General features: G+C 38.0%; 1 protein-coding gene across 3 annotated transcripts in view; it reads right to left on the bottom strand.

The window, feature by feature from the left end:
- The window catches only part of LOC145478972 (uncharacterized), a 56074-nt gene that overhangs the window by 31698 nt on the left and 10358 nt on the right, over positions 1–14018 (bottom strand). For 2 of the 3 annotated variants that reach the window (XM_081457191.1, XM_081457192.1), the window contains exons 13-19: positions 13657–13701; positions 6484–6684; positions 4557–4694; positions 3873–3971; positions 2706–2804; positions 1817–2113; positions 196–1203 (exon numbers count right to left, since the gene is read on the bottom strand). In XM_081457191.1, coding sequence (XP_081313317.1) covers positions 196–1203; positions 1817–2113; positions 2706–2804; positions 3873–3971; positions 4557–4694; positions 6484–6684; positions 13657–13701 — 1887 coding nt within the window. The remainder of the gene's footprint in view (positions 1–195; positions 1204–1816; positions 2114–2705; positions 2805–3872; positions 3972–4556; positions 4695–6483; positions 6685–13656; positions 13702–14018) is intronic. The other variant, XM_081457193.1, reaches the window with a different exon arrangement.

The following is a 14018-nucleotide window of genomic DNA, read 5'->3' as shown; positions in this document are numbered from 1 at the left end:
AGTGCGTCAAGAAATGTAAACTTAAAAAATCTCAGGTATTAACCAAGATGTCTTGAGAATAGATATTCAAATTGTTTGGGCCATGCCAGCGGCATCAAAATTTTATAGAAATAATACAAAGACCACAAAGAAAAGGGTGGCCTATCGCAAATGAAAACAGCCAAGAAGCTCGAAATTCAGAACAAACATTTATACCTGATGTGCCAGAGATTCCAAACTTGACTGCAGTAGTTGGGGTCGTCATACCTTGTGATATTTGGTCAGCACTGAGAAGATTTTGAAGTTCTTTTGTATCGTCATACGCGTAGGGAACCAAAGCTTTTGACTGCGCATTTTCCACCCATTCTGGAAGTGGAATTTCTTTCCTATTTTCAGACTGGTCAACTGTTTCGTTTTTAACGTTAGGAATAGACAACGGTCGATCTACAAACTCCTTCCCTTGAACCTCTGGTATCATCATATTGTAGTAATTCCTGAGCAAAAGAGCTCCGTTGTTTGCAAATGATTGGTTCAGAACTCGTTGAGGTGAGAAATAATTCGCAGTGTCAGCACTGTGAGTTTTTGACATTACTAAAGAACTTCTTCCCACCCCATTTAGGTCTACTGGTAACTCTGGATAAGATTGCTTACCATTGTTACTTGACGACGCTGCGTTTTCAACCTGCGATGTGAAAGAAGCTAAAGCATCAACATTTTGTGAAGATTGCTTTTCAAAGCTAGCACTTGGAGCTTGTTTAGCCTGCTCCACGCCATGCATAAGAGGTGGCAACACTGCCGCCTCATTATTGCCATGATTCAAAGGCGGTAAACCATTACTTTCCATTCCGTGATTCAATGGTGGCAGGTTTTCGGCCTGTTCTACCCCATGATTTAAAGGTGGCAGATTGTGAAAACTTTGAAGGGCGTCAGTCCCGTGATTGAGCGGTGGTAGATTGCTGGCCTGTTCAATGCTGTGCATTAGGGGTGGTAAATTCTCCGCTGCTTCCTTTCCATGATTCAGTGGAGGCAAAGGTGAGGCTGTCTCGATGTTATGATTGAGCGGAGGTAAAGCGCCAGCCAATTCTATCCCGTGATTCAATGGTGGTAAATTCTGGGCCTGTTCCGCGTCATGGTGAAGTGGTGGAAGCACTGAGGCTGAACTTGGAGCCGAAATCTTTCCTTTTGCAGTTCCTTTCTGTGTGTCGGAAGATGACGTGTCTGTGTCTGAAACATATAATAGATATTCCTCTTGTTGGTTTATGCATGCAGGACTACTTTGCAACTGTCTCATGATACCTATCTCCCATAACCCGTCCTCCTTATTCCGAATCATGATGGTATTAAATCAGTGGTACAATGTTAAAATCTTGGTAAAAAGAAAACCCAGGAAAAACTAATTCCTTTCGAAAATTTTAACCACTCTGAATTGACCAAGAAGGTTCTGGTTTCCATCTCAGCCCAGTCGCAGCTGTTCAGGAATGACCTTCACATTGTACTGTGATAAGCCGAAATGTCTTTTGGCATTTCTTGAAATATCTACTACTAATATATCCTGTCCCAATAATATCTCAGACTCAATAGTCTATCTTGACGTTCTCAACTAGCTCTTGATCAGTGAAGGAGGCTAAAGTAAGGAGTTTCACGATGCCCCTTGTTTATCTCTGCAATACCTCCTAGCTTTGCATTTTCGAGGTTAGATATGACCATGAAAGGAAGAACCAAATGTCAGGCGCGGGAAATACCTTAATAACGAACTGACTGCCAGAGTCTATGGCACTGTTAAACTTGACTGTTTCCACCAGAGTTGGTGACGAATTGGTAACCTAATTTTCCTTACCACTTGGTTTAGAAACCTGTCCTCGGAAGGCTCCAGGAGCGGCGATTCCATCGTCTATGTTTTCACCACTGGGTATTTTACCCGAAATTTGTACTTCTGGAGAGAAGAACTTGTCCATTGGATCATCGCTTGGCGTTTCATCAGCACTTTCCAGTGACGTGGTGATCTTTGAATTCAGTGAGCCAAACAGAGGATCCGAAGAGTGCTGGTCCTGGGATTGTATTGAGGGGCTTGTGAATGCCTCGTTAATGGCAGCTGCTGCATTGTCAGTTTCCGTGTTATCCGTCGGTAAACTAGCTGTTAAGGAAATAGTCAATTAAGTTATACCAAATGCATGGTTGGTAATATACGTAACTGATACGAAGTCTAGAAACTTACAGTGTTTATCTAACAAAAATGAACGAAAATGGTGACAAAGCGTTAGACGCAAAAAGATGCGAAATTAAGTTTGACATTTCCGAAGATACTAGTTAATGGCAATTTACAAACGACCTCCTTTATATGCTTCCAGCAAAGTCTGTAATATGTAATTGGACTCATGTTTCTCTTGGCTGTGATTCTGGCCTTGCAGAACGAAGTGGATCTTTGAAGCCTCTACCACCATTGACCCCTCAAATGTATACCAGCATGTACTATTATGACCTGATTTTCACTGCCTTAGCTTGTTCAGGGTTGGTTAGCCGACTTTGGATTATGCGAGAATCGGGGGGGGGGGATACTCCCTTATATGGGCTATATAGGTATGTGCGGCCCCAAAGGGTAGGGTTTTTCAGCTCTTTTGGTCATAAATAGGGTATCGATTTTGGCCATTTTGGTTATAAATAAGGTATGGTTTTAGCCGGGGGGGGGGTGGGGGGGGGGCGAGAATACTCGAAAAGGAATTCTTTACCTGGTAAGAGACCTGAACGGGACGCGCCTGGGTTCATCTGTTCGGGTTGCGGGACTGGATTTGTGATGGCGGGATTGTTGGATCTCTGATTGTTAGTTTCTAAATAAAATACAAGATCAGATCATTATTGTTAACCTGCCAGACTCAGTATTTGTTGGAACAATGATAAACAATGATAAACAATGATAACAAGAGTTCCTATTAAAAAAATATGCAATACGTAAGGATAAGAGTGAATTCTTGTCTTGCCAACGAATCAGTCCAAAGCTAAGTTTTGCAATAATGTGAGAATATCTAAATGATTTTGTAAAAACTTTCTACTGTGTTTGAAAAGTAAGGCTGGTACAACACAATGAACACATTCGACTTCGCCACTTCTAAATTCTTAGTTACCCACAAGATACATTCAACGGTGTAGTTGTGGCCCGCTATTAGTTGTTTGTGAATGAGCAGTGTGGCTAGCTCAACCAGGCGGTAATGGGCTCAGTTGGCGCTTGAGTTATTGTCCCCTTCACAGGATAGGTCATTTCCGAGTTATACCAAATGCATGGATGGTAATCTATGTAACAACAGTAGTCAATTTGCTTCTTTTGTGATGTACATTTCTGGTGCCAAGTTTGAAGAACACCGCTCCAATATTTCCAGAGATATTCTTTATTCAGTATTTTAACGTTTTAGTTGCAAACCTTGTGATGTCATCACTATCCTAATTTGCACAATATAAAAACATCAATATCTCGAAAACGATAAAAGATATTCCAAAAACGAAAACGCCATTCTTCTGTATTTTGAAAGCCTTTCAAATGAGCAGCAATTATTTTTCATTTCATAGGCACTTTAACGAAAATGAACAAAAATGGTGACAAAGCGTTAGACGCAAAAAGATGCGTAATTTTAAGTTTGACATTTCAGAAGACACTGGTTCATAGCAATTTACAGACGACCTCCTTTATATGCTTCCAGCAAAGTCTGTAATATGTAACTGGACTCATGTTTCTCTTCGCTGTCATCCTGGCCTTGCAGAACGAAGTGGATCTTTGAAGTCTCCCACCACTATTGACCCCTCAAATGTATACTTGCATGTACTATTGTGACTTTTATTGCCTTGTTCAGCGGTGGTTAGCCGACTTTGGATTATGCGAGAATACTCGAAACGGGATTCATTACCTGGTAAGAGATCTGAACGGGACGCGTCTGGGTTCATCTGTGCGGGTTGCGGGACTAGATTTGTGATCGCGGGATTGTTGGATCTCTGATTGTTAGTTTCTATAAAAAAGAAAAAATCAGATCATTGTTGTTAACTAGCTAGACTCAGTACTTGTTGGAACAATAATAGACAATGATAACATGAGGTCCTATCAAAATGATATACAATACGTAAGGATAGGAGGGAATTTCTTGCCTTGCCAAAGAATCTGTCTAAACCTAATTTTGCAATAGTGTGAGAATATCTAAATGATTTTGTAAAAACTTTCTACTGTGTTTGAAAAGTAAGCCTGGTACAACACAATGAACACATTCAACTTGGTCACTTCTAAATTCTTAGTTACCCCAAAAATACATTCAAGTGTAGTTGTGGCCTGTTATTAGTTGTTTGTGAACCAGCAGTGTGGCTAGCTCAATGAGGCGGTAACCGGCTCAGCTGGCACTTGAGTGATTGTCCCCTTCACAGGGATTTAGCATTCGCCTGTGTTTCAAAACCAGTCCTCGTGAAAAACCTTTCATGTGAAAATAAGTTTGATCGGCATGAAAATGAACCTGTAGGCGGATCACATTTTCATATGAATAATGTCACAGGAAGACTCGTTTTCAAACAGAGTCACAAGGTAACGGACATAGACTATTGGTTACCTGGTAAGAGATCAGACCGGGATACGCCTGGAGTCATCTGTGTAGGTTGTGGAACAGGACTACTGATCGCAGGATTGTTGGTTATCTGACTACCAAACAAGTTCACAGCACCAGAGGGAACGGTGCTCTTGTTGATTTCTAAATTGCAGGGATACATAATTATAGAATAACAACGAAATGGATGAATAATATAGATTAAAATTTTCTCTTTACCAGAGCAGCAATTTAAAAAAACAGACGCTTGAATCATAATTTATGACATTTCGCCTATTTAGACATTTTTAGTGTAGAGCCTGGGCGATTGAGTGAATGGCTATTCGAATGATTTGGACTTACTGACCGACTCAGACTATACGAGTGAGAGACTGATAGGTTCAGTTATTGAATGAGTGGGAGATATCCGAGTGGATATATGAGTAAATGAGGAACGTGAGTGGGCAACAGGTGGCAGTTAGGCATGCGCAATACGTGAACATGGCAAGCAAACAAAGTGAGAGTTGGTAATGGTATAAACATGAGCCATTTAGCACTCCATCGTCCCTGAAAATGTAGATAGATAGTTAAACAGATCAAGATAAAACCCAAGTATTTTACGGTAGATGAAGTGACTGATTGCATTATGATCAGTGAAGTTATTGAAAAATTCCGTTATGTTGAGTGGTGAGTGTAAAACTTATCTAGAAGTCTATAACAATGGAAACGAACCAATATAGCTACAAGCTTCGGCCCCTTGAGGACTTATCTAATTTAGAAGATATCAAGGTTCTTTGCAAATGTGGAATATAACTAGCTGGGGGAAAGGTCATTGTCTTGTACGCCGTGGTAAATGTCATGTCATGTCAGAATTAAGGCGTCCTTTACTCGTTCATAGCAAAAAAAAAGCAGAACAAAACAAAACAAAACAACAACAACAACAACAACAACAACAACAACAAACTAAATCAAAACCAAAAAACAAAGAAAATAAGCAAAGAGGATATTCCCTCTGATCTGTAACCTCTGAGAAGCTTTTCTCAGATGAAGTGAAGATTTCTCTCGACGCATGGACAAATGCTTTATTGACTAGTTCGTCGTTTTTTTTCGTTTATATTTGAAATATATTTCGACAGCACAGTGGGTGGTCTTTAATTAAGCCCGTTAACTCTCACCTTCGGCGCGTGTATTGGAATCCGTCTTAAAAAATCCTCGCAATTACTGCGACTGAAGTTAAAGAAATCCCATTTGCTTATTTTCGGCTGAAGCGGGTTTGTAACATGTATTATCAGAGTACAGTAAACAGTCAAGTCGACGTCATTTAGATTGCAACTCAGAGAGACTTTTACTTCTGTTATAGGTAGATTTTCTTTATGGATGAGATATATAGCATCCAAAAAATCCATTAACAATTAATGTACAAGTCCTGACTTATATTATTGATAATGACAAAGAACATCAATTGGTTTTTCGATACTGAACAATTTTGTGCACTGAGTCTGAAGGCATTAACATGATGTTATAAAATTAAGAAACGTGGCCTAAATTCAGCTTGGTTTGTTTGTAAGAGGGTAATTCGGGATTTCTCTTCCTACTTGAACTGAAATGAACTTAGTGGCGAATAGATGCAACGAACAATGCATCCGAACGTTGAGTAGAAAAAATGCCCGTAAAGCACAACACCTTAAAAAGTAAAAGCTAACACCACTTTCATAACAGGCGTTCTGTCCCGTCAATGACAGTTGACAACAGTCCAACACCACTAATGGCATTTATCGTCGAGATTTAAGATATTTCATGTTTACAGATATTTTTCATCGAGATTTAATACATAAAATCGGTTTCTCTCATTTCCAATTTGCTTTTTTTTCAACACGGCTACGATCGTTGCATGAACACTAAGTTAAAAAGTCTCTCTGAGTGTTGGTCGGTCTGTGCGTCAACATGCCCTAACCTTCTTGTACTTGTTTATACAGTTCATCCTTCTTCTGAGCCATGCCGGGAACGATCTTGCGTAGTGACAACGGAAAAGAACCTGGGAGAGGTTTGTGATTTGACACCACCACTCCTAAACTACTTCCGGGGATGGCGTTTTTAAAATCAGCGGAAGTAGAGTTGCCTTGCTGTGGCTCGAGACGTGCAAGTAAACCTAATGCTGTGAGTAAGTCAGGAGCATCATGCATCAATCATTTTAAAAGCGTTATATTAATAACTGTTATTGTTTTTAATTTAAAATTAGCAGGTCATTTAATTTAGCACCCTTAATAAATAACCACATTTAATAAAAATACCCCTTATGTTTATTTATGTAGAAGAAAAACACATCGGCATGAAGGCTTTGTGAATTGTCTAGGAACTCTCAGAAACTCTTTTCCACTCTATGCTTTACCTTCTTGATATGTTAAAGATAATGCGACGAAACAAACACGAAGAAAATTGCTTAAATCATAGCAATTCTCCAGCTTTCCGCCATAGAGGAAAAGGTAAACCAGCTAGTTCACGGTGTTAATATTTGCGCTTAGTTATATTTTTCAAATAATTATGTTATTATTTTGTTACTTCAATCAGTTTTTTAAATGATCGTATTAAAGCAGTAGTATTGTAGCAACGCTTTAACGTTATTTATGCAATTCACGTAATATATTTGATAACATCGCAGAGGAAATAGCCAACGCAAGTTTTTCTGTAAACTAGTTGATCACTTTCGGTTGTCTGTTGTTCTTTTGTCACCTGCAGTCGGCAAACCTAGCATGGTAATATCATTCTGTTAATCACGAAGAATCACTTCTACAAAGCATGCCGGCTTTTGTCTTTCGTACAGTTAAACTGTATTCTTTTTCAAACCATACTATTCTTCGTTTTGTTTTCACAAGTGCTCGCAGTTTCGTTCTTTAAGGTGAAAATCACCTTGCCCGCGTTTTTTATTTGTCTGCAGTTGGTCGCAGCAAGCAGTAAGTGTACACAATTCGGTTGAAAATGGTGGAATGACCAATTAACGTATTTCGTCCTTCAGTTCTTTAATCAAAGGAAAACGAACATCAAGTCACAACTTTCACGACAACAGCTCCAAACTTGGCAACTGGTGAAATAAACAAACATAGGTCTCTGGTAAGTTATTAAATTTTGAACGTCGGATAATGCATTTCTAGTTCTCTGATTGAATCTCTGAATCTCGTTTTCCAGTCATTACACCGGTGTTGGACTATATAGGAAAAATGAAGGCGGCAAGTGTCACCGCGTCGTTTAAACCATTTCGTCGATAATGGCAAGTTCTGTCCGGAGAAAAAAAAGACTGAAACAGCAGATTTGGTAAAACGTTCCACGGCGAAAATACAGGAAATAATATGCGATGTCATTCCGGAAACTTGAAAAAGCCAGAAAATGTCACAATTAACTCAGCTACCTCAGTAGTATCTGATGGAAACATTTTAATCGAAAAAGCTTGTAGTTGTACAAAAAATTCCACTGAATGAAGAAGAACAGCAAACAAGTCATGGCAAGACCCAAAAACCGACACAATATCGCTCAGTTAGTGAAAACAGACTTCCATAATGAAATTAACACCAGCAGTCCAGTAAAGTTTGTTACCTTATATTTGGGTCTTGTCCTTTCATGGTTCAGTGAACTCGATCGATTCTGAGCAACAATCTGTTGATTCCTGTTTCTTTTGACTTGATCAAGGCGTATAATTTCATTACCTTCCTGTAAAACTTTTCTCGTTTGTTGCAATTTTCAAATTTGTCATAGTTTCTTAATATTACAATTTATTACACGGCTGTGTCTCACAAGGACTGGGAACTACCGAATTCACGTATTTGATTGGCTGAAATCGATATATTGACCGCGGTCTAGATTTTCCCATCTAGACCGGTCTCATTTTACGGTGAAAAAGTTGCAAACTAAAATACAAAAGTATTGACTATTTTCTTCTAAAAAGATTAGTGGAAGTGACAAATAGCCTGACGAGAAAAAAAAGTAAGAAGGACGAGCAAACTTTGGCAGATTTAAGTTCAGCTCATCGCCGTTCGCAAGCAAAATGTCAGCTAGTACAAACCAGTTACATTTAACGAATTAATTTTTTCTCGTTTGCCATGTAATAAATATCTTATTAACCGAGCTTAGACGTTCTGAATGGGAGAATCTTGACCTCGGTCGTGTGTACAGACCTCACTGCGTCCGATCTGTATTCACGACCTCGGTACAAGATTCTCCCTTAAGACCTCCTGCTCGGTTAATAAGAGCTAAATACGACTGCTGCGCCGGCAGTAGGCTTTTCCACAAATATCACGTAAAGTCGCCTTAATATCTTTTCGGAAATTATCAAAGTTTTTCAAAATACCACAAAACGTTTTCAAAATATCCCGAAAACCCTCTAATATCTGTTATTTTTGTCTCAAAAATAATCCGATTTTAAAACTCAGGCTAAATTTTTCGAAACTTCCCTGCAGTAGTAGGATTTGACGAAGAAGATTCAGGCGTTCGATGTTAGCAGCATCCGTAATTTTGGAAAACTGCTGCTTTAGCGCTTTTAAGTGTGTGAGAAAATACTGAACTGGATTGTTTCTGGCATAGAACGGAGTATTGTTTGAAAAAAAAATAGCATGGAAGACACGGGGAAAAAAGCTGTGAAAATTTCTAAATATTTTCTGGCATAGAACTGAGCATTATTTGAAAAAAATAGTGTGGAAAACACAGGGCTAAGCAAAAAAAAAAACAAAAACAAAACAAAAAAACAGTCCATCCCTGAATTTTCTAAATATCTCGAAAACTTCTAAATGCTCCCCAAAATGTCCGGACATTTGTGGAAAGGCCTAACCGGCAGTTTGTTCAGTAGTCAAAACCGTTACTGTAGAACTGGCAGTGGTGCGCTTCCTTCAACTTGTGCCTAAATGATAGTTTTTTCTTTGCTTGCAAAACGTCAATCGAAACGACACAATATTGTTTTTTCTCGCTCAGGAAACAAAAATAAAGAAATTGTCGATTTCTATGTGGCTTTCTAGGTACCGAAGAACAAACTTAGGGTTAGGGTTAGGGGTTAGGGTTAACTATTTTGGTCAGAATGGCAGAATTATCTTACCTGTCGACTCCTGGTTGGCGAGTTGCCGGCCGTAGGAGACTCAGTTTTGGCGCCAAATGTTAAGCTTACAAGTAAACAATGTTCCAACTTTGCTATTTGCACCTATCTCTCATGTTTTTTGGTATTTTTAATCCTTTCAAGCGATTCTTTAATGAGGTCTCCAGAGAGAAAGTGGTCTTATTTACATTCATTCTTTGTGAACATGTACGTGACGTCAGTATAGTGAGGTTCTTTTTGCTAGCTGAAAGCTGATTGGTTAATTCAAATGTCGAAGGCACCGAGAAGGTAGAGAGATATTATTACACTGTAGAGATCTCTTGCTCTTTTAAACTGTTCATGGAAGTATAATTTTATTGAGAGGTATAAAATTGTTTCCGTTATTGTTTTCTTTCTCATTAGTAAGTTGAAGAGCAAGTAGCGTTATCCTTAAGACTAAACAAGAGACATTCCACTCAATAACACAAAACCTACCGCTTTATTTTTACGTAACCAAATATGTACCTATAACTACATAATTGCATGTTCCATTTGCCTTTACATAGTTCAAAAATAAGACCAAAATTTTTAGTAATTGCACCTTCCAATTGGATAGCTGGGGTACCGAATTAAAACAATTTTGTAAACTAAAATCAGTTTCATTCAACGCGAAACGCGAATTGTTATTGTTAAGGTGAGAAATATTTACATCTAATTAGCGTTATTTTTTACAAATTGATTTGCTTGTCATTGCTTTGTTTGTCAAAACAACTTAGCAAGCGACATCAGCCAATCTCCCAAAGGTGAATATTCATAAATCGCTCTGTGATAATGTGGCATTCCTAGGCTTCGTTTTAGTATAAAAAGAAGCAGCGTAGAAATTTAAGTCGTGTAGTTTAATTTGTAAACTGGATTCTGGGCCCAAGAGACACTTAACGTGACAATGAGACGACTCTTACGAGTTTTATTGTCATGACAATTCAATCATCGAGTCCATTGTTTGGACAAACTTGTGCGCTTTCATCCGCTTCAGCTAATTCGTGAAATATGTGCAAGGTTAACTCTAAGTTAGCAATTAGTTTTATTTAGTGCAAGGAAAGACCACAGGTTAGGGATACCCCGGATCAACACTCGAATCTAACAACCCATTAACCTTTTCAGGCATATAAAACTGAGAACTTCAAAAGGAATCCCAGTCTCGCGAACACAGGACTAAACAGTTCATTTATCAAGATTGCGATGAGGGCCAACTCGCGGAGAGTCACCTGATTTAAATCCAGGCGAGTTTTATTTTAAACTCTGTTTTTAGATTGCATCAGGGGCCTACACTGTATTTCACGAGGTTATCATAGGTTATGTGTCTTCAAACGCTAACTTATGTATAAATGAATAACCGTTTTTACTCGTGAGATTTTATATAGAATGGATTTTTTACTGCCAGCCATTCTTGGTTTAGGGGCGAGAAATCTTTTAGGATGTTAAGATGTTACACGATAGTTCCCGTTTCATCAGAAGATGATAGCCCGGCTAATATGCTTTAAAAGAGACAACGCTGCAAGCGTTTTCATTTCTTTTACATGAATCATAATTTTCGATCAAGAGTCAATTTTCAACGGCAAATTTCAAACAGAAGATGTTTTCTTTTAGACCTATCAAAAATAGTCACATTCATTTTTAATAGTAGTAGTTCGTAACTTGTGATTGGCTGCGTGCTTGCTAGTGAATTTTAATTGCCGTCATTTAAAAATAACTAAACTTCGAAAAATCTGGTCAACTAATTACTCAACGTGAGTTATGAAATAAAAGTGTTATTCCGGGGGTAGTCGTTCACAAACAAGACTCGAGACTACATATGGAAATAAAACTCTAATAGGTAAGGGTTTTTCAAGAATAGTGGAATAATCATAGTCCTTTTCTGGTATTGATTGAAGTTCAAATTATTTCAAATTGAATAAAAAGAGTAGAATGTTTTCTTCCATAAAATTCCCCATAGATGGTACGCTCACGAAATCCTGTTTTCTAAACAGTCCTCGGCTTTACCCTCAACAACAAATCAGATACAACAGGTAGTTTCTGATGAACAATTACTTGATCATCTCATCAATAATAAAACGTCAATTTTTCGAAAGGAAAATTATAAAAATAAACCGGTTTTAAGTTAAGTTATGCCTATGTTTAAAACCAAAGTTTGGTCCAAAACATTTCATAAAAAATGAGTTTGATTTACACGAAAAGGAACCTGTAACACTCACATATATGAAATGTTTTATAACAAAACTCGTTTTCAAAGGGAGGCAAAAAGCCATGTGACAGTGGCTCTTAAAGTAAATGCCACTTCAAAGAAAAGGGTTCAGGAAATATCGCTTCCTTTATTTTACTTTATAAAAAGGGAGAAGTAACAAGGTTAAATCATGAACAATTAATTTACATTATAATTTCGAGACTGTAAGTTCTATTTCCTATTCCCGTAGTCTTTCTTTGCACTTATTTGATATGACTGTTAGTGTTGATAATGTAAAGAAACTGTTGATCTCGTCAAGTTGTGTTGGTGTGGAAACAAGTCCGTCGTATACTGTATCGTTGACGGCGGGATTGCTAGCATAGCTTGTTTTTATTCTCAGCCACCTTAAGGCTAACTCCATATCGACCCATAGTTACTCGTCCTCAGGAAAGTAACTTCTTAACTCTCTCAGGCTGCTTTCCTGATCGCCTATTGGTTGTTAGAAAAATGCAAATCTGATGTTAGAAGCGTTGTTCTTTTGAAACAAAACGCGAAATGCAAACTTTCTTTTTATCGCTAGTTTGTTGATAAGAAGGATAAGGAACTTCTCCGAATCGTTACGCTTTTGACGCGGTTTTGTAAACGTCAGAAGGCTCATCTTCATCCGTTGTTAGCGGCATTTTCTCTTTATGATGACGCTGGTCTGAAACGTGCAGGCTCCGATTCATTCATGCTGCCATTGCTAAGGGTATCTCCGAGGATATCTTAAATAATATCAGATTTTTATTTCTTGAGTATGTAAGCTCTCCTTTCGCCAAGATTACAGTATACGAGGCGAACTTTGAATGGTAATCGGTATGTCACTGTGTAAGAAATTTAATTTAGTGGTCACATTTCAGGTAAATTTATTTATTTGAAGTAGGATTTGTTTCATTGACGGCAACGAAAGCGGTCGGCGCCAAAGTTTAAAGTTAAAAGTTATGTTTGAGAGGCAGAAGGCAAATTTAAATTAAAAAAAACAAAAAAAAAAAACAGTGAAAATGCTGAGTGTAGACAAAAAGTAGCAAAAGGAGAGGAAAAGTTACGAAAAATGAAATTACTCCTAAGGGATAAAGATTACATATTATAAAGTGTATGAGGGCAGGTTTTGTGAAATGTTATTGACTTTCAGTTCCAGTGTGGTATGAGTCGTCACAGTGAAATAACAGGAAAATAGAGACGTGTAGAAGTAGAAAACAGACTGAATAACACCAAGCAGTAAAAGGAATAACAAAGAAAAATGACAGCAACTGCTTATGTTGTTGTAGTGATGGTGGTAGTGTCAACAGTGGTAATGGTGCCTTCAGCTATTGCTTTCTGAGAGTAGCACTGAAGCATCGACCAGCCAAAGTAGCAATTTCGGCAGTGAAAATTAATCGCGTTAGGTTTACTTTGCTTAGCGTCTTAGCGCCCGCAATAGAATTAAGAGCAGATTAAGGACCAAAGCGGTTTGAATTTATTGTAGAAAAGAACATTATTTTAAAAGCGGAGCCGCGTGTAAGTCATGACTTGATGTTGTTTGTTTGTTTTTTTCTGAGCACGCTTTTACTGTCGATCGAAGAAGTCACTTTATCCTACTTATCAACAGTTGAGAACACATTTAATGTCCAGTCTGGCAAACTCGTACCAGTCAGTCGTGGATTAGATAAGTAGAAGACGTAACGTTTTTTTTTTTTTTTTTTTTCTTTTAGGAAATTAAGATAAGCTGAAATTCAACTTTTGTCTCGAGTACTTTTTGTCAAATAAGTGCAATCCGTAAGCCTTTTTAAAAACTTGAAAATATGAATAGAAAGAAATAATACAGAGTCACATACCTTGTTGTTGCTGTTGTGGTGCCTGGCTTTGTACGATTTGGCTTCCTGTTCATAACGAATTGATGAAAGCAGAATTTAGCCAAATTTATGAAACGTGAATCACGTGCACCAAGAAAAAACGGGTGTGCAAAGAACTATGTAGAAGCGGGGTATCCTTTTCTTTAAGTTTTAATTGGCACTCTCTTTCAAAGTTAGATTTCAAGGATTCCTTTGACTCTTAAGTGGTTTTGGGTGAAGTTTGGAGACTATCAAAGAGTTAATGGTAAGCATTGCTACTGTTAAATGTGATTTGTGTTCATTGGATAAATAATTACTCATCGTTGTCCAATGGGAACGGTAATTCTTCGAAACGTTTCATAATG

The sequence above is a fragment of the Orbicella franksi genome, chromosome 2 (assembly GCF_964199315.1).
Source record: "Orbicella franksi chromosome 2, jaOrbFran1.1, whole genome shotgun sequence".
NCBI classification, from domain to species: domain Eukaryota; kingdom Metazoa; phylum Cnidaria; class Anthozoa; order Scleractinia; family Merulinidae; genus Orbicella; species Orbicella franksi.
The sequence above is the reverse complement of the archived record's forward strand: the minus strand, read 5'-3'. Positions and strand labels throughout refer to the sequence as shown.